This window comes from Nilaparvata lugens, chromosome 7 (assembly GCF_014356525.2).
Source record: "Nilaparvata lugens isolate BPH chromosome 7, ASM1435652v1, whole genome shotgun sequence".
NCBI lineage: Eukaryota > Metazoa > Arthropoda > Insecta > Hemiptera > Delphacidae > Nilaparvata > Nilaparvata lugens.
The window spans coordinates 10,998,472-11,025,285 of record NC_052510.1 but is presented as its reverse complement, the minus strand read 5'-3'; the positions used below and the strand labels follow the sequence as shown (position 1 = coordinate 11,025,285).

General features: G+C 32.7%; 2 protein-coding genes across 16 annotated transcripts in view; one reads left to right on the top strand and one right to left on the bottom strand.

Moving 5' to 3' along the window:
- LOC111056499 (dynamin) overlaps window positions 1–13,498 on the top strand; it is a 66,562-nt gene extending 53,064 nt beyond the window's left edge. For 13 of the 15 annotated variants that reach the window (XM_039433681.1, XM_039433680.1, XM_039433678.1 and 10 more), the window contains 2 exons: window positions 576–695; window positions 11,246–13,498. In XM_039433681.1, coding sequence (XP_039289615.1) covers window positions 576–695; window positions 11,246–11,312 — 187 coding nt within the window. In that variant the 3' untranslated portion in view covers window positions 11,313–13,498. The remainder of the gene's footprint in view (window positions 1–575; window positions 696–11,245) is intronic. The other 2 variants (XM_039433686.1, XM_039433683.1) reach the window with 1 other exon arrangement.
- A 1,726-nt stretch (window positions 13,499–15,224) lies between these two features.
- Window positions 15,225–24,871, bottom strand: LOC111056495. The gene is made up of 10 exons (XM_022343862.2): window positions 24,515–24,871; window positions 23,263–23,484; window positions 22,280–22,409; window positions 21,923–22,068; window positions 20,200–20,440; window positions 18,028–18,412; window positions 17,564–17,623; window positions 17,039–17,165; window positions 16,260–16,351; window positions 15,225–15,666 (listed from the first exon to the last, which is right to left on the bottom strand). The coding sequence occupies exons 1-10, from the start codon at window positions 24,790–24,792 to the stop codon at window positions 15,416–15,418; spliced, it is 1,932 nt and encodes a 643-aa protein (XP_022199554.2). The 5' UTR covers window positions 24,793–24,871; the 3' UTR covers window positions 15,225–15,415.
- Between the last annotated feature and the right edge of the window lie 1,943 nt (window positions 24,872–26,814).

Below are 26,814 nucleotides of genomic sequence, written 5' to 3'. Positions count from 1 at the left end.
CTCTACTAATCTCATATGATTCATACTTACCTGACCACATATTTATTCAGTTATATAGGTACCATTCCATTTTTTATCTTATAGAATCCATTTCACATCACTCAACAAATTCAACGTCTCAAATTAGTGCAGTATATTCTCACGTTCATAATTTCTTATCAATCATTTACTCTTTGTTGATCGGTTACATTGTTAGTTTCATGATCATAATTTTATTGTCACCAGTAATTGTCAAAACCAACCGTACAATTTTCTAAAACGTGTCCAAAAATTGTCAATAATTTCGGAACAGTAAATAATTTGTCTATTGACACAATATCTAACCATTACTTGTTTCTAAATCGTGGACAAAAGTGGTCAATCGTTTATGAATTCGAAATAATTTGTCACATCTCTAACCATTACTTGTTTGTAAAACTCGTGTGTCGTTTCGTCGCGCGTCTGTCGTTGTACAAAAAATGTCGCATTGGACTGCATGAAAGGAGGCAGGTGTGCATGTGTGTGTGTTTGTGAGAGTGTGGAGTGACTGACAACAACTAGCGTGCGGAGTGTGACGTGTGTTTCTGTTTGGGCAGAGGGCGTCCTGGCGGAGTTCCAATGCCGCAGATTCCTCAGCGCGTTCAGCAGGCGGTCGGTCAAGCGGTCACCCAAGCGGCGGTCAACGAACTCACCAACGCGTTTGCCAGTCGTTTCAAGTAGGCTCTCTCTCAAACACTCTCTTTCTCTCTCATTGTTTGGCTTGTTCCTCTCACATGATCGCTGTCTTTCTCTCTGTCTATCCGACTATCCATTCTGAAACAGTTGGGTGCAGAGCGATCGAAAAGTCGTGTCCATAAGAAACTTTTTTCATTCACAGAAACACATAATTATGAAGTGATAAACTTGACCTAGTTTTGGACTAGTTCTGTCAAAATTTGGAAAAGAAACGGTGCTTTAAGGCTTGAGCTTTAAGCCTGTTGTTTTCATTCACAAAAATACATAATTATGATGTGATGTACTTAACCTAGTTTTTGACTATTTTCTATCAAAATTTGGGAAAGAAACAGTTTGGGCTTCAAGCCTGTTGTTGCCTTTCCCAATCATTCATGATGAGTTAAGAATGATTTTGTATTTATGAGTGTATGAATAGATAAATAATCCAGTCAACCATTGAATTTACTAACAAAATTCAGATGTGATCTTGAAAGCATAAAGACGGATTCCCAAAATCAGTATAGCATAGAGAAAATATAACATAAATGCTTTATAGCTACGGTGAAAGTGACCAGTACAGATAAAATATTATTCTCGTAGTTTGTAATGGAACTAAACATACTCGCTCAGCCGGGCTGAGTGCGAATAGTTCCATTAGACGCCAAGGGAATTTATGGGGATTTAGACCTAATGTCTCGAAAAACGAACATTTTATTGTTATCTGGATTATAAAAACTATATACAAGTTTTGCTATTGGATGGTAACAAACATAACTTATTCAAAGAAACTACAGTAGTGTTTACAGTAAGCTGCTGATATTTGTGCGCGACTTTTTGATCACTCTGTATAATCTATTACACTATGCTGGGCTTTCCTAGATCATAATATTGAACTGGTGATTATACTAATGAAGTATCACATTATATTGATCAGGTATAATCTATAGTGAATCATACTGATCTAAGACAACCTAGTATAGTGTGATTTACTGGTCTGTTCCACCCACTGGTGTGTGGTTTGTTACTTTACACCAATCACAGACGTCCAAACATACTAACATCTCAAAAAGCAAGCAATCATCGACGTTATTGGTTTTTCCCACTTAATTTGTGTCTGTTTTCCCTCACTCATATTACGAGAGAAGTTGATAACCGAGAAATTATTGGCGTTGAACTTATTAAATGACTCGTTGAACTCATGTTCAAAAACTGCTAAATTGATGAGTTATACCAGTGATGTATTTGAAGTGTAGAACACATTAAAAAGATTGGAAATCTGAGTTTTTATTTCCTATCCATACAAAAACTTTGAAAAGTGAAGTATTGTATTGAATTCAAAGTTTGAAATCGTTAATAATTCTTGTTGAGAGTTGAATATCAATAATAAATTGATATTTTTTGAAAATCGTTGAAATGTCACCAATGTTTCCCCCTCCTAGAGAAAATTTCCTTTCTAAGATTCATTCGTGACTTACTTATGTTTGGATAGATGATACATTATTACATAAGTTACTCAAAGTTTGAGTGAATAATACATTATTACATGAGTTACTCAAGGTTTGAATAGATGATACATTATTTCCTATTTATGATATTTTCAAGCTCAATATTTAGAAGAAACTGCTCGTACTAGTTTAAATAAAGCGTGAAGAATATAATGAATGGCAGTATTTGATATAAACTCAGTTAGATATATGGATTCGATCATAATATTATTGAATTGAGTTTAAAATGATTAATTTGGAGTAGAATGTATTAAAGTACAATACTTCAACTCATTCATTGTAAACAGATAGAATTCCTCGACTCATTCATGAAATCACTCATCTCACATGTTGTCTTGTATTTGTAAGCAATTCGGAAGTTCTATTTTTAGAGCTTGGATATTTCTCTTCAAAACTGTCTATTGTGTTCACAAATATCGACGCATTTAATCTATTCAGTATACTTGACAACGAATAGCCTGCAGTGTTAGTGTGCAAAAGATAATGTGTCAAATAGAAATATCAATGCTCACAAGTCATTGTAAACTGCCCAAGATTTTTGTAAGAACCGATCAGATAGTATTTTTAGTGTGTGTTCAAAAATTATAGTTTCTCTCGAATCGAATTCACTTCCATGGGAAATATCACTGTATTCAGAAATTGAGCGTTGATGGAAATATAGAACTCCAATCACTAAAGTAATTTGTGAATGGAGATTTTGAAAAAAATTATGCCTAAGAGAATACTATCTCATAGAAATGTTATTATTTTACTGTTGAATAACTTATAGTTTTATCTTTAAGAGTAGTATCTCCTTTAATACATATTCACTCAAAGACATTTTCGATTTGATATAAAATTCGAACAGTAATATTAAATAATACTATAAATTATCGCTTAATAAATAATCAATATAGTCAATTAAATCTAGAAGATATAGGGATGTCTATATTAACACACTTGATTAAGTAGTGTATCATAGATATTTGATATATATAATATCGATTATATATTTATTGAATGACTTCTAAACGTTTTGGTAGGACTCTATATTTGTGGATTGATTGATTGGATAGTGAAATACTAATAGAAAAGTCTCAAATGATTTTTCAACTATTTTTTGTTGAGATAGATCTCATACTGGAGTGATGTATATTTGTTGAATTACCAAGATTTTTTTCGTTCTGAGATGTTCATTTTTCAAATGTTTTTGTCCATTATAACGATGTAATCTGAAGTAATATAATATTATAGTCTACTGGAGTCAAAGCAAGTTGTTCATTACAGTTTTGTGGGATAATATTATTAATCTTTCTGTTGTATTTTTTAAAATGAATAAATCTTGAAGGGCTTGAATGCAGTCTCCTTTTACATATAGAAAATCAGAATACAAGAATAATAAATTATTACTTTTTAATATTCAACTACAAGACTTTTATTGTAACAACTCCAATCGGAAAATTTATAATCATGTATCTTGTTGTGTATTAGCCTATTTTTATCAAGATGATACATATTTGTAATTTTGAAAAATTTGTGTTTGTAACTCCTTGCAGAATGATCTTCTCTTATTGTTATCGATTCCATTGTAATGTCAAAATGAAAAGAAGTCTCAGAAACTGGAGATTATTAATGTTCCATGATTGCTTGTTGTGGTGAATTAAAAGTTTGTGTTTTACTAACAACTCCAATGTGAATTCTAATATTTAATGTTGTTTTTTATTATATAAGAGTTTATTTTATAATCTCCGCTTATACCGCCACTAACATTCAAACTCAACCGCTTGAGATATTACTATGGATACCTAAATTTGTACATTATTCAGATTGTTGAGAAATATTTAGATATATGCATAGTATTGAAGAAATTGTTGATATTGTTGATCGATTGTATTAATTATGTAATCGAGCAATGTAAATGTATAGATAATGCAATGTAATTTATAAGACCTCTGTAATAGTGGTTGAAACACATTTAACCTCGCCTAGAGCTCCAATATTTTGTAATGTAACCTTATTTGATGAAAGGTGAGAATATGTACCTGTAAATTGAATATTTCAATAAAGAGATTAGTTGCCCTCTTTCAATTATGAAATCAATGAAGGATTTCAGTCACAAGCCATACCCCTACAACCAAACAGGCATGTATGGTTCAATTGTATAACAATTAATTAAAAATAATCAGATGATTAGCAGTCATTTGAAATAATATTAATCCTCTCAACAATTGGTTGATTGGTCTCATACGTGAGAATAATATTTCGTGAAGAAGTAACTATTTTCAAATTTTGCAATTCAATGTCAAATTTCTTTTTTTATGAATTACTGATTTCAACTATCGAAAAGAGAATTTTCTAGACTTGTGACTTAGGAACAGTGTCAGAGTAACTTCCAGAGCAAATCCTTCAAATTAAAAAGACATATTTTTTGCCAAGACTTTCTATGTGATTCAGTGTTTAATAATCAGTATTAGTGAGGTCAGAAATGAGGTACAAATAATGTCAGATTCTTGGGAAAAGATGTGCCCCTAGAATCGTATATAATCGGTTACGATTGATTGAAGATTCATAAACGAGTTGACAAAAAATTTAGGGTTTACAAAGTTTGAGAAAGATATTAAAAGAATCAGTGTTTCTGGCCCTCTGATTAATGAAAAGACATACTTAGTTCTCTTACGAAAATAATATCAATAATCCAATCTACCAACCTGCTGTCTGTCACTCCATATTACAGAACTCTAGTGTTACTTTATTAGAATCCTATTGGCAGCTTATATTATTATTATATACTGATGTAACTATCTCTGTGTATTATATTGAATTGTATAAATATGTTAATGCAGAAAAACTAAATACCATCAATGGATTACGTTTATGTTGTATATTCCAAGCATAAATAATAATTTTTATAAATATATATTAATCTGCATCAGGTGTTACTTGTTGTATAAGTTATAAAATGGCACTAGAATATTAATGATAAGTAGGTTTATTCTTGTATGGTAGGTGAGTAATGATATATTATGCACTGAACAATAAGTGTTAGACAGACATTTTCAAATTGCTATAATTTTTCAATCTCTTTTTCTATTTATGTTGATATTAGTCTATCTTACCTGATTGTTTTCAAGTACAAATGCAATTTAGGTCAATACCACACTATAAATGTAATTAGAAATGCTTAGATAATCAATTTTTGCAACTAATAGCTGTTTACAACACACCAATTAATTGATGTTCCCCCATAGCTTGAAAGCTGTAGCTCAGGAATTAAGAAAATGATCTGAATTCATGAATAAATTAATGGAGAAGAATTAGAAGTACATAAGGTTATAAAATCGATATTCCTATAGATAAATGTATTGAAAAATCCCCGCAAGTCAATGTTACCTCCTAAAAATACCGTATAAGAAAATAATATGATATTCTAATAGAAACAAATTAAAGATTGAAATAAATTGAACATTTTAATAAATCTTGAAATAATCTTTAAATTAGAATTGTGATAATATCAAATTAATCAAGAAAGTGAGTGTTTCTAGCAATATTTTCAAATTTAAAAAATAATGATGGAATTTAGAATGTGATTGATTAGATAGTAATGAAAATCTACTCAAAAAAGCCAATTAAATAAAATTGTAATTAAAGTTAAGTGTGTAACTAAATTCGAACTAGAAAAACTATTCCAGGATACAAAAATATAATATACAAACATATTGATGACATGTTTCATGAAAAAATAAAATATAATTATTATCTATTGACTTTCTAAAATTATGTGCTAAATAGGCTTCTGATCGGGTTGCTTATTACATGTACATAACATTAAAAAAGAGATTGAAAAATGACAAATAACCAGATTAATGAAAACTAAATGTTGAACACATTTTTTCATTGCTTTTGCTGACTTTTCCACATTGCTTTGAGAGACCAAAAATAAATGTTTGTTGTTCTTACTCATTTGTAATTAGATTCATTTGACTATATTCAGGAACTGATTTATATATTTGATATTAAAATGTTAGTAGATCTAGAATAAAAGTTGTCAGTTCGAAACAAAGACGTCGATGTCTATTTAATTGCAAAGTAGACACTATATTTTATGCAAAGTATTTATTTGTGATTAGTTTCATGTAGAACTTTGAAGGTAGGCAATAGGCTAAATGTGAATTCGTTCCAATCAACTTGGCTTTGACTAAGTTCATTATTATATATTAAATGTATAATTATTAAACATTGATGAATTATAAATATAATAATATAAGCAAAGTATGATAATTTCATCTTTCTTAGATTTAATTGATAAAGTTAATTGTACAGCTGGTTAAAATTGTTGGCAATGTTGAATAAATTACAAAAAATAATTTTACATAATAAATGTTCTCCTTATTATCCTCTCTAATTCCATCTTTATTAGGATTCTGTAGTAGGATTCAGCTCAAAATCTACTGTTGATGATGGAAAGCTTCTATTCACATTGAAGATGGAAATTTCACCTAAAGACTCAACTTTACCATTGAAGACCCAAATTTCAACTACAAAATGCCTACAGGTCAAACTAATTATAAAAGCTTCAAGGGTTCAAATATGCATTATCAATATGATATTATCAAGGAGTTTTCGTAGAACAATTATTTTCTTATGGAGAATTCACAGAACATATCTTTTTTGAACATAGAAAATCAAACTTGGATATCAAGAAGTTTTACTTTTTAAATTACATTTTAATGGAAAAATTAGATTCAATTAATTGGGATATCATATGAATCATTCAGCTCCTCTTAGAGTCTTTTTCTAACAATATCGGGGATCTAGAAAGAATGTAAATATATGCTTAATTCTATCAGCGTGATCTATTAGCGATTAGAAAAATCTTCTCATCTATGAGTATGATCAATGACTTATCACATTTTTCCCAGTACCTGTATGTCTCAAGTAAAGCTGTAACGATCATATCGTAGAGCTCTGCAATCCTTACAGACCTACCTGTTCAAGTCATCTTGGAATTGACATCATTCACTAAGTGGCTAATTGTCAAAAAATGAACAATTCATTTGCAACAAAGAAATTGAATCAGTTATTTATTTTGAGGATTGAGCCATGATACTATCAATCTTCAAGCTTGTAGAATTGAATAAAAAATAAAAGAGAATGTTGCTCACTTCTTGTTTATTCAACAAATAAAACAAGTTTCCAAATTCAAACTTAACATCTAATGAATTGATATGGTAGAGTGAGTTTATATTCCGAATTTATAATTTCTAACTTGTTGCAATAAGAACAATCACTCGTTTTAATCCTACTTTAGCTGTAATAATTTGATCAAGAAAACTTACATGACTTATGGATCTATATAACATCACAGATTATACTCTATATTATAGTATATTTTTAAGATAAATTTAATTTTTCTCTTCTATAGTCAGGTCCACGTTATAATGGCAGTGTTTGATTAGCAATTTGTATTGCTATCCTTGTCTATCATTCAACAATGCTGATAGCGCTATCACTTACTCACTTTGCTCTGTTGCCAGATCGTCTTTTAACAATGTAGAATTAATAATTAATTAACAAAATATTTCATCTTAATTATGAAAATTCATTTTGAAGTTATTGAAAAATATAATTTCTTGCTTGATAAAATATAATTGAATATTTTAAACGAGAATGAACAGTTAATATTACATCAATAAACCTGTATCAGCTATCGTCTATAGAAGGCAGGCATTGATAAGACAGAGGCTCGGCAACGTAAATAATAATAATAATATTCGAGTGACCTGGCTGGCTCAGGTCTGGTGTCAGAGTTTTCAGGTCGCAACTGATCAATTTCAGGGCCTCTGACATGCTTTCTAGGCAGCCGGGACCGACGATTAACGTGTCCATCCGAAACACGGCAACGTTGTTATGCTATCTTTCTTCACTGCCATTATAACGTGGACCTCACTATAGTATATTCAGAATTCAAAAAATATTTATTCTAAGTTCTTCTTGGACTGTACCTTTTACCTACTGTCTTGCATGAATTTGGATTTTCTTGAATGGTGCTTGAGAAAATTATTAAAAGAGTGTCCATTTTGTGTTTAAATTTCACTTGCTACAGCTATTAACTACTACTAACAACAACTTCAATGAAAGCTGAGCGGCTTGGGGTAAGTATTGTTCATTATTCAACTAATGGGGATGGAAGGTATCACGTCACCACTGACTATCATGGATAATTTCTACTATTTTCAATCATGAGAATCAGAACTCTTTATATTTTTTCAATGAATACTTTCTCTTAGATTTATGGCTATTATTTCTAGTTAAGTCGGCCCCTGATTTCTGGAATTTGAAAGCCAGTATTCAGTTGTCTCCAGTTTTCCATACATGGATACATGACCAGCACTTGCTCATTAGATTGCGTCATCAATTCAGTTGTTAGTCATTAGTTGTCTCCAGCAGATTGCGTCATAATATTATCAATTTATTCACAAATAAACTAAGATCAAGATGGGAGGTCATTCAACACTGTTTTGTCAGGGAGTAGAGTGGTAGACTCACAAGCTTCTCACGAAGTACCCTCTCATTGCGAGTGTACGCAAAGAAAGTAACTTGTAACTTGTCTTCAAACTGGCCTAGTGTAAACACATCAGGAAATAATATTAATCAGTGACAGTGGGGGTGAAAAATGAACTTGATTTGATTTTGATTTGATTAAATTTTCTCCCTGGAGACTCTTTAAAGAGTATAGGAAATCGTCAAGGACTATTTGTCAAAAAAATAAAGGAATACATATAAACATATATATTATATACATCACATTCCACAATGTACATTGCAATTTAATCCACTCAAAAGCCTCATTCTCCATCCATAAATTCTTGAATACTGTAGTAAACCCCGTTTGCTAAATATTTTCTCAATAGCTTTTTGAAAATATCCTTATTCTCATTTTCTCTCTTATCAGACTTCACTTCACTTCACTTCTTATCAGACTCACCCTACTTATTTATCAGAGGCTGTTTTCAAGCAATCAAATCTCATAAAATAAAATACTTTTAAAGCCTTGTTACACAGAAATTTGATGTTTTGATTGTGTACTAATGGTTTTAGTCTTGATTGAGACAAGAATAATCAGATAACTTTCACAGTTTGTAAAGCTTTCATTGCTATTGCCATTATTACTAGTAGTTCTGTGAACAGTAGACCTCACGCAGTATTCTCATCCACAAGTGCCTGATTGAAACTATAGACCTTATGGAAATACAGCAATAGACTGGCTTCTCCACACATCTGTGTAATCACTTGTCAGCTGATTTATGATGAATAATTCTATAGTCTGATTTTACTCTAATATTGGCGTATGAAGGAGGCTTCTTTTTCCTTTTATATTATCCTTGGAATGCAAAATTTCCAAAAACCTTGTATATACGTCGATGCGCAATTAAAAAAGGAACATACCTGTCAAATTTCACGAAAATCTATTACCGCGTTTCGCCGTAAATGCGCAACATATAAACATTTAAACATTAAGAGAAATGCCGAACCGCGACTTGAATCTTAGACCTCACTTCGCTCGGTCAACTAGGCCTACTACTGCAACGGTGGTATTCGTATTGTACTAGAAGTTGAAAATAAGTAGATACATTTATTGCATTCACAATAATTAAAATTGAATATTTTTATTGAGCTGCAGCATTGTGGCAAGAGCTCGAGAACCTGTTTACTGTCACTAAAAGTTTAATGAGTTCTCCATTAGGCTTAATATACTTTGATTAACGCTTATAAGCTAAGAGAGATACATAAGATTGTATTATATAGTCCTTTGAAAATCGAAATAATATTGGTCTTCAAAAGCTCAACACACTCATAACATGAGGTGCGCTGTTCTAGAAGGCTTTGCAACCGTACCATATTATTACAGTTAATAATTAGTCAATATTACTCGTATATTATGGAAACTAGACTGTGTATTCCAAATTAAAGTTTAAAGCAGTTTTGGGCGAATTCCTGTTATTTTTACCTGCATTGTATCTATTGTCTATGAATAGGTAGGCTAAATAAATGAAACAGCATATGATTATTGAGTAAAGTTTCCTATGAGAAGGAAATATATTCATTTATTATACAGGGTGTCCTACGAAAAGTGTAACAGCCGAAGATCATAGATTCAACATGGAATTTGCAACAAAAATGTTCAGTAGAATTTTCTTACATCGACCTTAGTTTTAGAGATATATCGATTTTTGAGAAACGTAAATAACTAGAAAACTATTGGTCAAAATCCAATTCTAAGGAAATGGTTAGAAAGAGGAAGAAATTTCCAATAAGATTGATTTAATTTTCTCCCTTGTTTGACGTTTTAGAACTTTTCATGAGCGGTAAAACTATTTGAAATTTACCTTTGAACTCGATAAATGAACTTTTTCACATTTGAACGCTCATAAAAAGTTCAAAAACGTCAAACAAAGGATGAAATTAGATCAATCTTATTGGAAATTTCTTCCTCTTTCCAACCATGTCCTTGGAATTGGATTTTGACCACTAGTTTTCTAGTTATTGACGTTTTTCAAAAATATCGAAAAATATCTTGAAAACCATGGTCGATAAAAGAAAATGTTACTATACATGTTTTATTGCAAATTCTATGGTCTTCAGTTGTTACAGTTTTCGTGCGCCACCCTGTATAATTCTAAGCTCGTGAGAGTCCTAAGGATTTCACTTCTAAGTTGAATCACATTTAATTTTAAAACTAAAACTACTATTATAGTATTATCTCAACAGTGTCGTGAAACTTGACAATATTCATTCAATTTGCAAAACAATAATTTCAATAGGCAAATTTGAGGTTTTACAGTTATTACCTAAATCAAAGTCTTTAGATCTCTGCAAATGAACAAATTTTGTATTTCAAGTTTAGATTATATTACAAATACACTCTACTTGTGTACAATTTTCAACACCCATAATCTACTGGTGTACACTTTTCAACCGTACATAATAGAAGGTTTCAGTAAAAGAAATTGAATTTTTGAACTGTTTCCATTTCAAATCAATAATCAATTTTTAAATTTTTCTTTCAGCCGTCCAGTTCCATCACTGCCTCCGCGACTCCCCGACAGACCTGCCAACCTAGCAAGACCCGACTAAAATTGCAGTTGCAGCAAATTTTTCAAAAGAAGATGTACGACAAAAGAAATAAAATCCATCCAAACTTGATCGATCTTTTGTGTTTGAGATACGAGGTCACAAACACACAAAAATAGATAAAATCAAACAAGAAACTCGATAATTACTTGAAATAATCAAATCGAACAAATATTCAAGAGGACTGTATCATTCCTTATAAGTTCTAGACTCTGTCGGCATAAAATCAACTTCAATTGAAGAATATTATCAAAAATTATTTTATCGGAATTCTATCTGTTTTGAGATAAAATGCCCTTATCTCTATGCTCTGTAGTCCTTATCTAGAATCTGTTTTGAGTTATGAGAATCTTTGTAACATTGTGATAAATAAATTAATGTTTGAATGATGGCCCCACTGCATTTTATAGATGATTTAATGGCATTGAATTCTGCCAACTTTCAAATTGAAAACTTCAAGTTGATGAAAAGTGTTTTTTTGGAAATACTTGCAGTATGAAGCTACCGTACCACTTACTCCAACGATTAACATTCATTTGATATTAATCTAATTGATTTGATATTAATTTGTTTTATTTCTCATTTCGGAGTTTTTATTTGTACCTCAAAGTATTTGAGTCTATTACGAGTTTATTTGAAATATACTGTAATCATGAGATTCTTGTTTTCCAATCTATATCACAAATTGGAAGTATTGAGAATGAAATTTGATAGGTGATAATATAGAGTTTTAGCAAAATTTGTGTACCTTGCACTCGTATTAGAAGTTTGTATCAGTACACGATTATGTACTTCATTTTTTGCAACCAGTTCTTTTTCTTGAGGTTGCAGCTATAGAATATTTTAAGCTTTTGATTTTACTGAAACTTGATTCCATTAGAAGCATTAATGGATTTTATGAAGAGCTCATTACAATAAATTGATATTGCAACCAATTTACCTCAAATGGCAACTATAAAATAATACTGTTAAGCTTGTTTTTACTAATACCTTATTCCGTTAGAAAATATAATGTGTGTAGATTGATATGAAGAGCTCAATAATTATAATGAATTTATTCGATGTACCTATTGATGTAGGCCTAATTGATTAATTTGTTTCCCAGATCAAACTAGACTGAACGTTTTAGATTTTTAATTGTTTGAGTTATAAATGCCTTGGAAATTACGCTACTCTTTAAATCTAATATAGATTTCAAGTTTTTAGTATACATTGGTAACTCTCTATCCTGTAACACTGGAGTTTTCCTTCATGGAAGTATTACTTGATAGAACTATTCAAACTATTTTTTCGATGTGATTAGTGCAGCATCCTTTTACATAATCTTATCTCACTTACCTTTAGGACCCTTCAAATCAATATGGACATGTTAAACATGCATTAGGCCCTATTGTTAGCCTAAGAAAACAAATTTAAGTATTATTCATGATAACATTAAACAAGCAACTGCCTTATAGAGTTTATTGTGGACATAGTCTTGTATCATTCCATTGGCTAGATGAGATGAATTGTCCACTACCTGACTACTCCTCACATGTACTTTATAATCATCTTGAATTTAAAAATTTCAGTTGTATTAGTGTAGAATTGAATCTGATTTTTCATTGAGCAACAATTTTTATCATAATTTCTATTGTACTTTACATCCTTTGTTAGAGAATACACGTTTGGAATCAAAATTCAATTCACTGTAGATTCACAAGTAACATAACTTTGTTTTCATCTAGAAAAATAAATCATCGATCAATTTTACTTGATACTACCGTATTTTAATCCTATGTTATAGATGGGTGAAATTTCCTTTAAGCTAGAGACTTACCGTAGCTATTGGAAAATAGCTAACGATATTTTTAGTTTGTCTTTCATGCTATTTATTAATTTAACTGTTTTCCCCCATTAATTACTTTTGATTAAGATCCGGTAGATCAAGATGAGTCACAGCTTATTTAGTACAAATGCGAAATCATTTAGATCGATTTGATCATAAGATTCAAATGTGATAATTTTTTACTCTTTTATGAAGAATTAAGGAAAATTATTGAGAATATTAATTTACCATTAGATTTATGGAACCAGTAACTAATCATAAACTTTGTAATTAATTGTACATACGCTTAGTTTATGAAATTTCATTTTGTAAATATTTTGTACATAGCTTATGTGAAAAACCAATAAATTTTTAATAATAATTCTTGTCCTTTCACAACCTATCCACAGCCTATTTTTTATCCCATCAAACCAATGTTATTTTAGCTTTTCAATTCCTTTTAAAATAAATATTGATAGTGTCAAGATTTTTTAATCTATGTCCCACGTACCTTATTTACACCTTACGCAATTACTTCAGAGTTATTGAGACAGATTTATCAATTTTAAAAAAATTTAGCATTTCCATCTCCAATTTTGATTGACAAATTTTGAACGCAATAGAAACCTAACGACTATACTTAGTTTTATATTGCTCCAAAAATAATAATTCCCATTTCCCTAATAATTCTGCCCTCATGTATTAGTTATCGAAAATTCCTCATAGATTTTGTAATTTACTGATTTTTTGATTTTCCTTGAGTCCTGAATGTAAATAATGCGAATAAAAACCGTGGGATCTTGTTCAATACAAAAACGTTTTTAAGTTTAACTTGCTGAATGGTTTCAATTTTTTACTAGAATGACATATATAATACAGGTTCATTTACATAGGTACTAGATATAAATTTTTATAATAAGCTATCCATTTTTAAAAGATATAAATAAGTCTTGCGTAGATAAGCAGTGGATATTATAGTCCAGTCACTATATACATTGGTGCATGCAATTTATATTGTAGTTCTGATTTTTTAATATTTATTTGGGTACATAAGAGAAGTCCAGAACCAATTTCTTCATGCAAAATTTCCTTGTGCTAGATACAAGCTGGCCCAAAAACCTCGTATTTTCGGCTCATTTTCCAGTTTCCAGCTATTTCTGCCAAATCTCGTAATCGGACAGAAAAGTTTGCTCTCGCCTCTTTTTAGATTATAAAATTCTTAATAAAATGAGATCATTCGGAACTCTCTATCTCCAATGAGTACTGAGTTATGATTTTTCAAAAATGAGTGAATTTTGAAGAAAAAAATCAATTTTGATAAATTTTAGTTTTTGATCAACAATATCTTCAGATTGTTCCTATTTTTTAGATGTATAATTCAAAATTCCTCTGGATGTATTTTTGTGCTCTACAATCTGAGATCAGGTCTTTTATAATCTAAAAAAAGGCGAGGGCAAATTTTTCTGTCCGATTACGAGATTTGGCAGAAATAGCTGAAAACTGGAAAATGAGCTGAAAATACGAGGTTTTTGGGCCAGCCTGTATTTAGCACAAGGAAATTTTGCATGAAGAAATTGGTTCTGGACTTCTCTTATGTACCCAAATAATATATTGACTGTAGCCCCCCTTTTTATGTCTATATTGACTGGACTATTAGGCTACTTGAGACAGATTTGGTAATTGATTAGTGTTTGGTTAATATAAAGCTGGTAACTCTAGAATATCAAAAAGTTTGTCCATAACCTCTCAAGATTGAACAGAAATCAAAGTTTACAATAAACTAAGTTAGTACTTTGAAACACGTTCACATTCTTGTTTCAGTAGAACCAATGTTACTCATGCACTGTAATCTCGTTGACTCGTATCTTTAGTGAGGTCCACGTTATAATGGCAGAGGAGAAAGATAGGAGAACAACGTTGCCGAACCTCTCTGTCTTGTCAATGCGTTCTATAGACTGTAGCTGATACAGGTTTATTGATGTAATATTAACTGTTCATTCTCGTTGAAAATAATCAATTATATTTTATTAAGCAATAAATTATATTTTTCAATATTTCATAATGAAGACGAAAATTTGGTTAATTAATTATAATTTCTACATTGTTGAAAGACGATCTGGCAACAGAGCAAAGCGAGAAACAGATAGCGCTATCCGCTGTGTTTAATGATAGACAAGGATAGCAATACCATTGCTAATCAAACACTGCCATTATAACGTGGGCCTCACTGTAGTTTCCTGAGATAACTCTATGAAATCACACTCCACAGCAACAGGTATCTTCATTTGTATGATAATATTTAGAAGCCATCACGTCCTCTGAAGGTTCTCAGGTCATCACTGAACGTGGGTGACTCTTCGGTGATTTTGTCCAATTCCAGCTCAGCGATTGGGTCTTCTGCCACAATGGGATCGGTTTTTGTGAGCGGGATGTTTGGTTGTGGTTTATCTTTCCGGCATAAAATCGCGAATAAACAGTAGATCAGTTCCGCCAGTGATATAACACTGATGCCAAAGAATACGCTCAGCACTACAACCAACACGAATAGTACTGAAATAAAGAAAAAGGTAAATTTATTTTTATGATAAAGCCTAAAAAAATTGGATCATTGGTGAGGAACAAACCAATTTTTCTGGTCAGTTGATAGTTCGGCTTTGCTCACAGAAGTTGGAGTTTGATATTCTCAACTCCTGAATTGTGACTTATCAATAATTAAGAAAGATTGAATAATAAGTAATAAATTAAATTTATGGTAAATATTAATGCAGGATAAGCACAGTAAATGTGATGTTGGGTGTTTCCTTTGATTCACGTTTGACATGTAATTCTTTCGGATTAGATGTGAAGTCTTAATCATCGTAGTTAGAAACTTCTGAATAATGTCTGTGCGATCATTTATTAATGTTCGGCTGAATTAGAGAGACATGAGTAAGATTTCTATTAATTTAAAATTATTGTTACCGTAGTTGATAAAAATTAAGTAGTACCAGTGAACAACTACTTATTTATTCAACAATGGCAATGAAACACATAATCATAAAATGAATGGAAATTGAGAAACAGGCTTACAGCCCTTACTATTCCATCCCCGAATTATTTAGCATTTATAATCCAATTATTATAAGAAAAAAGAAGGTTTTTACCTAAAGCACACGTCTTTCCCATGAGAGATTCTTCCGTCCACCGCTTCGAGACTGCATACTGATCATTGAATCGAACAATCACTCTGCTCATTCTTCAAACAAAACATTTAAATTTACAACCAATATCACATAAAAAATAAATTTAATTAATATCCAAAGACATCATCTTTCACACTACCACTACAATATACTTTTTGTCTGTTCTCTATTCTTCAGCTCTTTCCCCACATTTTCAGTCTGAATTACAGTCTAAAATCCATTTGAAAAACTTTATACATTAAAATTGACAGAAGCTAAATTAATCTTTCAGTTTCGGAATAAGTCCAATTCATTCAGTTTTGCTATATAAAAAGAGATTTAGAAATGTCTCAGTAAAAAGTTCCAAATTTACAACGTTCATAGAAGCTTTCATCACTCATATAGGTGATTATCAGATTCATAAACTGTACCTATAAATAGAAATAACTTATTAATAAAACGCTTTAAAATCTAGTGTAATAAACTATATTCTATAATTTTATAAAAAGGAAGTAAAGCTGCGTACAGACTTGAGGGCCACAAACACGATCATTTAACTTTTCATCAGCTTATTATGACTGTATCTTTCAGTTTCTGTACGAATACAGATAAAAAGCGAAATGCGCGTGTTCGTGGCGCAAAAGTCTGTACGCAGCTTCATATCGAAAAACACTATAAACTAATAAGATATATGTAATTGAAACTACTTGCCAGTAAAAGTTTACTTGAAAAGTGTGTGGATAAGATAAAATGCTACTCACGCCGTGTATTTACGAAATTTATGTTCCACAGTCCAGCGGTAGTATTTTTGACTTGTTGATATTGAGTAGGCCACATTCTGACAGCCTGGTATGCAATGCTTTGTTATGTCACTCGATGACAGCTCCTCTGAAAAGTACCAATTTAATTTTTAATAATTTAGATTTTTAAAATATTTGGTGCTACTCAAAAAAATTAGAGAAATTTATTTTTAAAGACATGGAGTAGATGAAGAAATTGATTATTATTGAAATTGATGAAAAAATTGGATATAATAAAAATGGAGTAGATGAAATTGATTTTCACAAAACTTCATTCAGACTTTGAGTGCTGCATGTGTACTATCCTATCTAATTTATGTAGGCTACCAATATATAAATGTTATACAAGACTACTGTAGGTCTACCATTAATTTAATGGAATATTTAAATAATTTATTATAGCCTAGTAACAAATATAATACTATTTACGACAAATTAATACGACGAGTAGTAATAAAAGCATAGGTCTGTTAGTAGTCATTATACCTTTGCATTGTTTGAGGATTAGACGACTAGTCGAGTTACAGATAACTGAATCCATTTTTCCTGAAAATCAGAATTAAATATATTATTAGTCTTATACTAAAGAGAATCGAGTATTATTTAAACAGCTTGTACAATTTTGACTTTTTTTAATTATCGAATTAATTGAAAAATGATTTACTCTCTATACGAGCAATTTAGATTTTTCAAAACATCCCAGAACCCGCGTGTAGGGCGAAATCAATGATTTTCGACTCGAAGTGACTGATTCATGAGCCAGTGGCATGGTCGTTTGATCTTCTCATCAAATAACCCAAGCACTTTCATGTGGGTTACCTTGTGCTTTACCTTGTTTTTACTTGGTTTCATGTGGGAACCGACGCTCACGTGGGCATTATTCACAATAAAAAAGTGTACTGGAGATTACAAAGATTAGTAGAAAGGATTATTATAATTTCCATACTAACTTGGCAAGTAGAAAGGCACACAACCGGCACATTGCTCCATGAACTGAGCAATGACGTCATACTGGCAGTTGGTCTTCGAATAGAGTTTGAACCGCCGCAACTCCTGCCGTTCTAACTGGTCCATACTGGCGTTGGGCGCATTTGTCATCATTGAGTGATGGTTGGGCGCATTTGTCATCATCGAGTGATGGTTGGCCGCATTTGTCATCATCGAGTGACGGTTGCGCCATTCATGACAACGGTAAGCGTCTGTGCCGGCAGCGACGGCGTCGGTAGAATGCTGAGTGGGCGCAATTGTCACAGTCATCTCGTTGTCCATTGCCACCTCGTAGACGCCCGCTGCTGTCGATGTGTGCGCTGGGGTCTCGGGGTCGTGGATGAAAATCTATAAATGCAAATAAAGAGTGTAATGGCGCACTTCAAATAATAAGCTGCTAGAAAGGGTAAATTCTTAAATTATTATAGAGGATACAATAATAATAAATGATGAAAAAATTAACAACAAAATATTTGAAAGAACAAAATTGAGCTAAAATTTATTCAAGTTCTCAATTCATTCAAAGAGATTATACCAGTTTTCTTTACAAGAGCTAGAGCAACATTCATTCAAGCTCTTTGGATGAAGCAAACAAAAACAATATTTGAAAGAAAAACAGACATTCGCCCAAAACTTTATATAGGCTATTATTTTAATTTAGTCTCAGTGATATCTATGAATAATTGACAATGGTTTAGTTTCATATGTCACCTGTTTTTAAGTTAGCCTCCTTTTGAAATCAGTTTAAAAATATGTAGATACCGTATTGTACTACCGGTACTTGGTATGTTTCTTGATTCCTATTATGTTGATTTGATAAATATTTCCCGGCCAGATAGCCGAGTTGACCAAGGCGTTGCACCCTTCAGTCTGCTAGTATACTACCTGGTCGTGGGTTCGAATCCCGCCGAATCACATCAAATAGGCATGGACGTTTGATCATCTCATGAATCATAAATATTGATTTTATTTGATTTGAAATCACCCCCCTCGCAGTTCCCATTACCCACGTACAAGTAAAAAGCTCATGTGGTCATCATCCGCAATAAAAAAATGAATAATAGAATATTTGATTGGGTAGTTTTATAATTGTGTCCGTACATTATCGTCCGTCATGTTAATTGATTATTCATTCTTAAAAAAAACAGTCAAGTTATTGTGACAACAATTGATAGTTTTGGTTTGAAATAAACTATTTTATAAATGTTTGCTGATTGGTCTTAAAGTGCCTATTTATAAATAGCTATGAAAATATGAGGTATATGGTAATGCTTGTGAAATAGGTTTTCATCACAATAATATAATAATTATATCATTTTGATTTTTCGAACATTCTATTTTCCACTGCCTGCAACATTAATTAATTTTGTTTTCACTCTATATTCTTGTATATGAGAACATTATAAACTTAAACTATTTAACAATTATCAGCATATCCTAAATTTATCAACTTATTAGTTCATTTGGAAATTCATCTTCATACATAGTTGGGCAGGGAGGTACGAATGATTTGAAATAACAGTTACACACTCATTTTTTAACGAAACTAAAAATTTCTTTTACTGTGTACCTGGGATGTTGTCATTATAAAAATTGAAGAGGGAAAAATTAAAACATTGATTATATACGAAAAATAACATCTGTTAAATGCTGTCCGTTTTTGTTCATACACTCCTGTAGATGTTGTCCATACTCCTCTGAAGCAATGCACATGGTACGCTCGAATTTATTGTGTTATTGTTTCACTCAGTGCTTCAAAGGTTCGCGGTTTGTTCATGTATACACGTGCTTTCAGGTAGCCACATAAAAAACAGTTACAAGGAGGCAACTGCACATCTCCACGCAACGAAATGAAGCGCCCAGGAAAGGTCTCTGCCTTAGAAATGTGAGAAGACCGACCACTTCTCACAACGTCTACAGGAGTGTATGGACAAAAACGGACAGCATTTAACAGACGTTATTTTTTGTACATAATCAATGTTTAAATTTTTTCCTCTTTAATTTTTATAATGGCAACATCCAAGGTACACACTAGAAAAATAAATTTTGAGTTTTGATAAAAAATGAGTGTGTAACTTTTATTTCAAATCATCCATAACTCCCTGCCCAACCCTATATTTTACAAGAGCATATACCTTGAAACCAGCATCAGCTCTACACGAATCCTCAGCATACTCATTGATTGTGAAAAGATCCAAAGTGAGGTACTGTAGGTGACTGGCCGCCCTGCGAGGGTTAGAGGTCAGCGGGAGGTCACTCTTGGAGGTCCTTGTCAGTGAAGAGGTCACCAATGGTAGATTGGCCCCAGCAGTCATGTAGCGAAACGGCTTTTCGCCATCATCCGATGGGACCGTGTCTTCTTGAATCGGTAGAATTCTGAAAATGAATATTTTTCTCACAAAATTATTTGATTGGTAATATTAAAGTATTTCTAATTTAATTGATCACAATATAATGTGGTAAATTCATAACTCGCATTCTATTGTTATCGAAGTTGAGAGTTTATCGGCAGATTGTCGTTTGAAATCTGTTTAATATGAATAGCTCTGTTCCAAATAAATGATTAAAAAGAGTTAGCAAACATGCAAATTTTCGTCTTTGATTAAATCACAAAAAAGCCCCCTATGGGTTGGGGGAGCTTTGAGTCGATCATCGTACTCAAGAATGTGTTGAAAACCAGAATTCACCCACAGTATCCATGCTTGTCGTAGGAGGCGACTAAAATGGACCTCAAGGCAACTCCAGAAGTTGCCTTGCCTTCAAACCCACGGGATCTGCCTCATCAGGGCAGTTTCGAAAGGGCAAACAGAAAAACCCAAGAGACCAGAGATGGGCGAAACTCCAGGCACAAATGTGGGTCAAGAGGCTGAGTCGAGGGTGGCCGGGCGCCCCAGAGACAGTTTGGCGTCCCCTTTCTCAGCGGAAGGACCTACAAAAAGACCAGGAGTGAAACTCACGTAGGTCATGAGTTTGTGGGTGGAGAGGCTAAAACTCACCACTGCTCAAAGAAGGGCGGCCATTAAGGCAAAACTTCTTGGGAGAGGTGAGGCTTTTGACCCTGCAGAGTTTCTGAGGGGCAAGAAGAAAAACCCAAGAGACCAGAGATGGGTGAAATTCCAGACACAAATGTGGGTCAAGAGGCTGAGTCGAGGGGGGCCGGCGCCGGGTACCCTAGAGGCAGTTTGGCGTCCCCTCTCTCAGCGGAAGGACCTACAAAAAGGCCAGGAGTGGAACTCACGTAGGTCACGATTTGTGGATGGAGAGACCAAACCTCACCACTGGTCAAAGAAGGGCGGCCATTTAGGCAAAACTTCTTGGGAGAGGTGAGGCCTTTGACCCAAAAAGAAAAAACCCAAGAGACCAGAGATGAGTGAAACTCTAGGCACAAATGTGGGTCAAGAGGCTGAGTCAAGGTGGCCGGGCGCCCCAGAGGTAACTTGGCCGCCCCTTCCTCAGCGGAAGGACCTACAAAGAAGGCCAGGAGTGGAACTCACGTAGGTCACTAGGACTAATCAGTCTAAAGAGACTGCCAAGCATATCACACTGGATTGCGACAAGGATTGCAACCAGGTGATGAATGGAATGTTAGTATAGGGTAAAACTCCTGGTTCTTGTGAAGGACATAGGTATTGGTTTGCCTAACTAACATACTACTTGGGAACTCAATAAGCTTCGGTTGACGTGTGGGTCTCTTTGAACCTTTGGATCCTTGAATCCGTCCCTTTAAAAACAATAAATAATAAACATAAATAACAAAAATTGTCAAGAATCAAAAAAATTGTTATCATAATTTCAGATTTCATGAATTATTGAAAAAATAAAGAAATTTAAACCCTAAATTGTATTCTATTCACTTACAAATCATGGTTGAATAGATCTCTGAGGTTGAAACCATTGAACGTGAAGCAGAGTCCCTCCTCAGTAATGGTCTTACCAAATTCATCGAAGCAATCCTCATTTCCAAATTTGCAGCTGTGCATGAACTTATTCAACTGAGGGCTGAACTGCAATAGACAAATTATCAAAATTAGCTAGTTCTATACTAATCACTGTACACAATACACCATAGAAAAATAAGACTAGGGTAACTAGATACCTGTTCCTGTATGACAATATACTAATTGTCCAACATATTTCGCAATAATATACAAGCAGACAATTTTTCTTCTAATCATTGTCCTTTTGATTGATTTATTTGTGTTGTATTTTACTCACTCTCAATAATGCTCTGGTCATCCAGCTTTCGTCAAAAGATCTAGAAGTTCTTTTCTGAGTGGGTGACATTGTCTCATCCATATCCTGAGGTGTGTCACACAACATTTTTCTCAGTTCTGATTCCTCAAATCTGATAAAACAGATAAAATGTTCTTATTAATTGCAAAAGGGTGTGATTACAATCTAAATCTCGCCGGCCAGATAGCCGAGTTGACCACTAAGGCGTTAAGATATTGATTGTTTTTGAACAGATATTGTGGTATTTTTCCATAATGAATAAATGAGACGGATGTTTTCAGCACCACTTTGATTTTGTTTTAACAAAGGACCATGGTTTCGGGGCTACACCTGCCCCATCCTCAGCTGGACTGAGGACTGCAAAGGACTGCATCCTCAGTCTATCTGATGATGGGGCAGGTGTAGCCTCGTCGAAACCATGGTCCTTTGTTAAAACAAAATTAAAGTGGTATTGATAACATCTGTGTCTCATTTATTCATTACTAAGACGTTGCACCCTTCAGTCTGCTACGTCTACCTGGTAGCGGGATCGAATCCCACCGAATCTCGTCGAATAGGCATGGACGTTTGATCATCTCACAATTCACCCTTGCACTTGCCATTACCCACGCACAAGCAAAATGCTCATGTGGGCATCATCCGCAATAAAAAATGAATTGTTGAGAATCACAGGGAGTGTATATAATATACTGCAATAATAAATTTAATTATAGAGACAAATACCCTTATTGTAGTATTATTTTTAAAATTGATGGTTTTTTGATTCATTCCGAGCTGCGATGTATTAATACATTTTTCTATGTATTTCACACGACATGCAGTCAAATATTTGACTTCATGTGTGAAATACATAGAAAAAGGTGTATTTTAAAATTAAACACGACTAGCTTCGACATCATTCTCAAGAATACAATTATAATTATAAAAATAATTAATAAATTATCAATTGAAGAATGTTAACATACTTGTTTGCATCTTCCAAGTTGAAATTTGGGATCCTGGAGTTTTGCCTTGTGGTTTGATTATATATTTTATTCTGGGGACAGACTGTTACCGCCGGAAAGAAGATTTCAGACACAGGAACATAACTTTCAGACAGAACTGGCTTTGCAAAACTTCTGAGTGCACATACTCCAATGATAATGGCCAGCATGGCAATAATGATTATTATAGTTGACCAAATTAATCTGAAACAAAAGTATTACCGTCTAATAGAAACTATGAAAGCAATATGGGAAAGGTTTCTTCAGCGATTATTGGTTTTGATTTGCGATATCATTTTTCATTTATAATAATGGAAAGTAGTATAGGGTAATTTAAAATTGGTATCCTTATCATTCAACCTCGAGAAAATGAATGAAGTTTTATTTCCAATAAGCTTAATACAAGCAAATGTAAAATACATGCATATCAAAATCACATAAACAAGTTTATAATATACAGAACTGCATAGTAACTAATCATAAACCAATTTTGATGTTACTCAATGAGAAAAATACAATCCAGCTCGTAAGATGCAACTTACGGACCGCTGGAGGGAGTCTAACACACTATTTTACTAACGCTATAGAATGGACTTTTTTGGATTTTTTTTTGAAAAATGAAATTTTCTTTCATCTACGGTACAGATTCAATTTAGATTTTTTCATATAATAATATCATCCCCTTCGTCGTCTCATAATGACGCTTCACAATGAATTTATTCCCTTTTTGTCTTTTGATTCCATTCCTATACATTTTTGAGGGGTGACCACTTGAGCCAACTCCTCTGAATATGATTCATGAGTGATCAAATCTCTTCCATGTGGTTCAGAACCCACCTAAAACAGTAGGTCCATTCATTTCTCATTATCATCCGCCTCATTACGCACGCACAAACCTAGAGCTCATGCGGGCATCACCCTTAGCAAAATAAAAAAGTACAAAAGGAATCAATGAACTATACAATATCTTATATTACAATAATGGAACTACTCAACAAAATAAAACATCAAGAACTACTTTCCCAAATGAGAAAGCTCAAGCTTGGGGAAGGAATTAATTACAAGTATTGATTTTATTGATTTCTTAAAATTTGATAGATTCTATTCCAACCCTGTTCCTTCCAGAATAAATCGCAGTAATAAGGATCAAATAAACAAAGAAACTTGATGAATGAATTATTTTCAAACTTTAATTTATGAAGTTATAAGAAATGAATTGAGTTATAAAACAAACCTTTCAGTCATTGTCCTCTCAGTATCCAAGATATGACGCAAGAAGTGAATTTTTGAACTGTTGATAATTTTTTGAGTGCCTGATATTTTGGTTGATCCTGGACTGTTTTGTTGTGCTGTAGCCTTATTGCTGTAGATGTTTCTCTGATAAGATCCTGAAGATGTGGTAGCACTCATTCTATCTTTGTTGTCCATTGTGTTTAGCTCGATTGTTCCTTGATTCGATATGGTATACAACTCATCGATGTTGTACCACACATTCGGTGAAGATTGCAGCATTTTCAGACAGTTTTTCAACAACCTTCACCCTTTTTTCAACAGAATAAATGTTTGTTATTCATTAATGGTCTAATAATAGCATACTCTAATAATCATAGAAAAGTAATGAATACCGGTATAAATAATATTGAGTTCTATGTCAATTTTATGCTCAGTTGGGAAAATCACCAATGCAATGTCTCACTCAAAAATAATGACCTTTAATACTTTTAATGGCCAACTTAATTTACTTGTAATACTTAATGGCCAAAATACTTTTCCAATAGCTTTGAATGGGAGCTCCTCTCTGGAGATTAAGAGTATAAAAAGTATTTTTTCTTGCTTCCCTTAAATATATGAATTATTTCCCTCATAAATACGTAACATGAATATAAGTCATAGGATTCCTTTTTACTTGAACAGATATTTTTCTAGCTACGATTTTCAGCTTTTCACGTCTCTTCAACGAATCAATTCAATTTAGGTACCTAGTTATTTTATACTAGAAAAATTAGTTTATTTATGTGTGAAATGATTAGAATATTTTATCAAATAAATATAGGTAGGCCTTCTCTAAATTCATCAGACTCATACATTAGTTGCAAAATACAATGGATCTATACTAAATAATTAATTTTGTTGTAGTTCTGACACTACACTGTGTTACTTGTAAATATTTGAAAAAACACTTACTTTTCTTGGAGTATTGAGGAATGCATTTCACTCCTGAAGAGGAGCTTCAATACTCACCAATACCCAATACTCTAAGAAAAGTAAGTGTTTTTTCAAATATTTACAAGTAACACAGAGTCTGAACTACAACAGAGTTATTATATAGTGTTTCGTCATGGAAAGCAACATCAATTAAATAATTAAAATTATAATACTAGAAAAATATTAAATATGCTATTCTTATTACATTGAAGTAGGTTTTTGTATAAACAATCATTATTCATAATATTCTAATAAATTTATAGTACCTTACCTTATTCAATAATGATTACTGTATTTAAAAGACCGTTGATCCTGTTTCTAACTAGCCGCTGAAGAGCATTTACTGCATTTACAGATAGCTGCTTATTGCAATATTCGATACACTGTAGTGGATGTAGCAAAGAACACTAATTACACTTCCAAAACTTTAGTTAAAAGGTCCTACGCAATAGACAAACATTCTGTTAGTACAGCTCTGGCTATTTAAAAATTAATGGTCTTATTCGTGTAACTAATTTCGGTAATGGTGGTTGTCCATTCTCTCAATCCCCATAAGGATATAAGGGAAGTAATAGCAAAGATAAACATTGCATTATATATGAGATATTCTGGGCGTGTTACCTTGGTATAGCAGAATGTTGATTTGCAAAACATCAAATGTTATTTAGAAACAAAACAATCATTTATGACCTTTCAAAGTTGTTGGGTTTTCCTTTTAACAGATGCATTGATCAATACGAGACGCATCCTTTGAGACCTAGAATTAAAAAATGATTTTGCACAAAATATCTGACAAAGTTATAACATTAAGTGCAATCCTTCTTTACGATCAATAAATTTAGTTAATTAGCATCGTAGGTTACAGCGGGCATCTATACGGTACTGTACTTGAAATTATACATAGAATATTTTCATGGTTTAGGAGCTGTGATCCTGTGATACCAAAATCGTTTGCTTGATTTTTTATTGGGGATGATGCCCACATGAGCTTCTGCTTGTGGCGTGGGTGAATTGATGAGATGATCAAACGTCCATGCGATCTGCGGGATTCGAACTCACGATAATAAACTGGAAGCTCTGAACCCACAATTATTTCACATTCCACACTTGGAGTTTGGAATATAAAGCCCAATGGAAATATTCAAATCATTTTTCATTGATTGCTGTATTTTCAGATTTCTACAGTAATGCAGGTTTTATGCCAAGTGAGATCGGACTCTCCAAATATTCATCAAAGACCCGTTATAATGTGAATAAAATGATTATGTTTTCCACAAATATTATAGCAGGATAGCTATAGTTTAGAGAAACGCTTTAAAATTGGAGTAG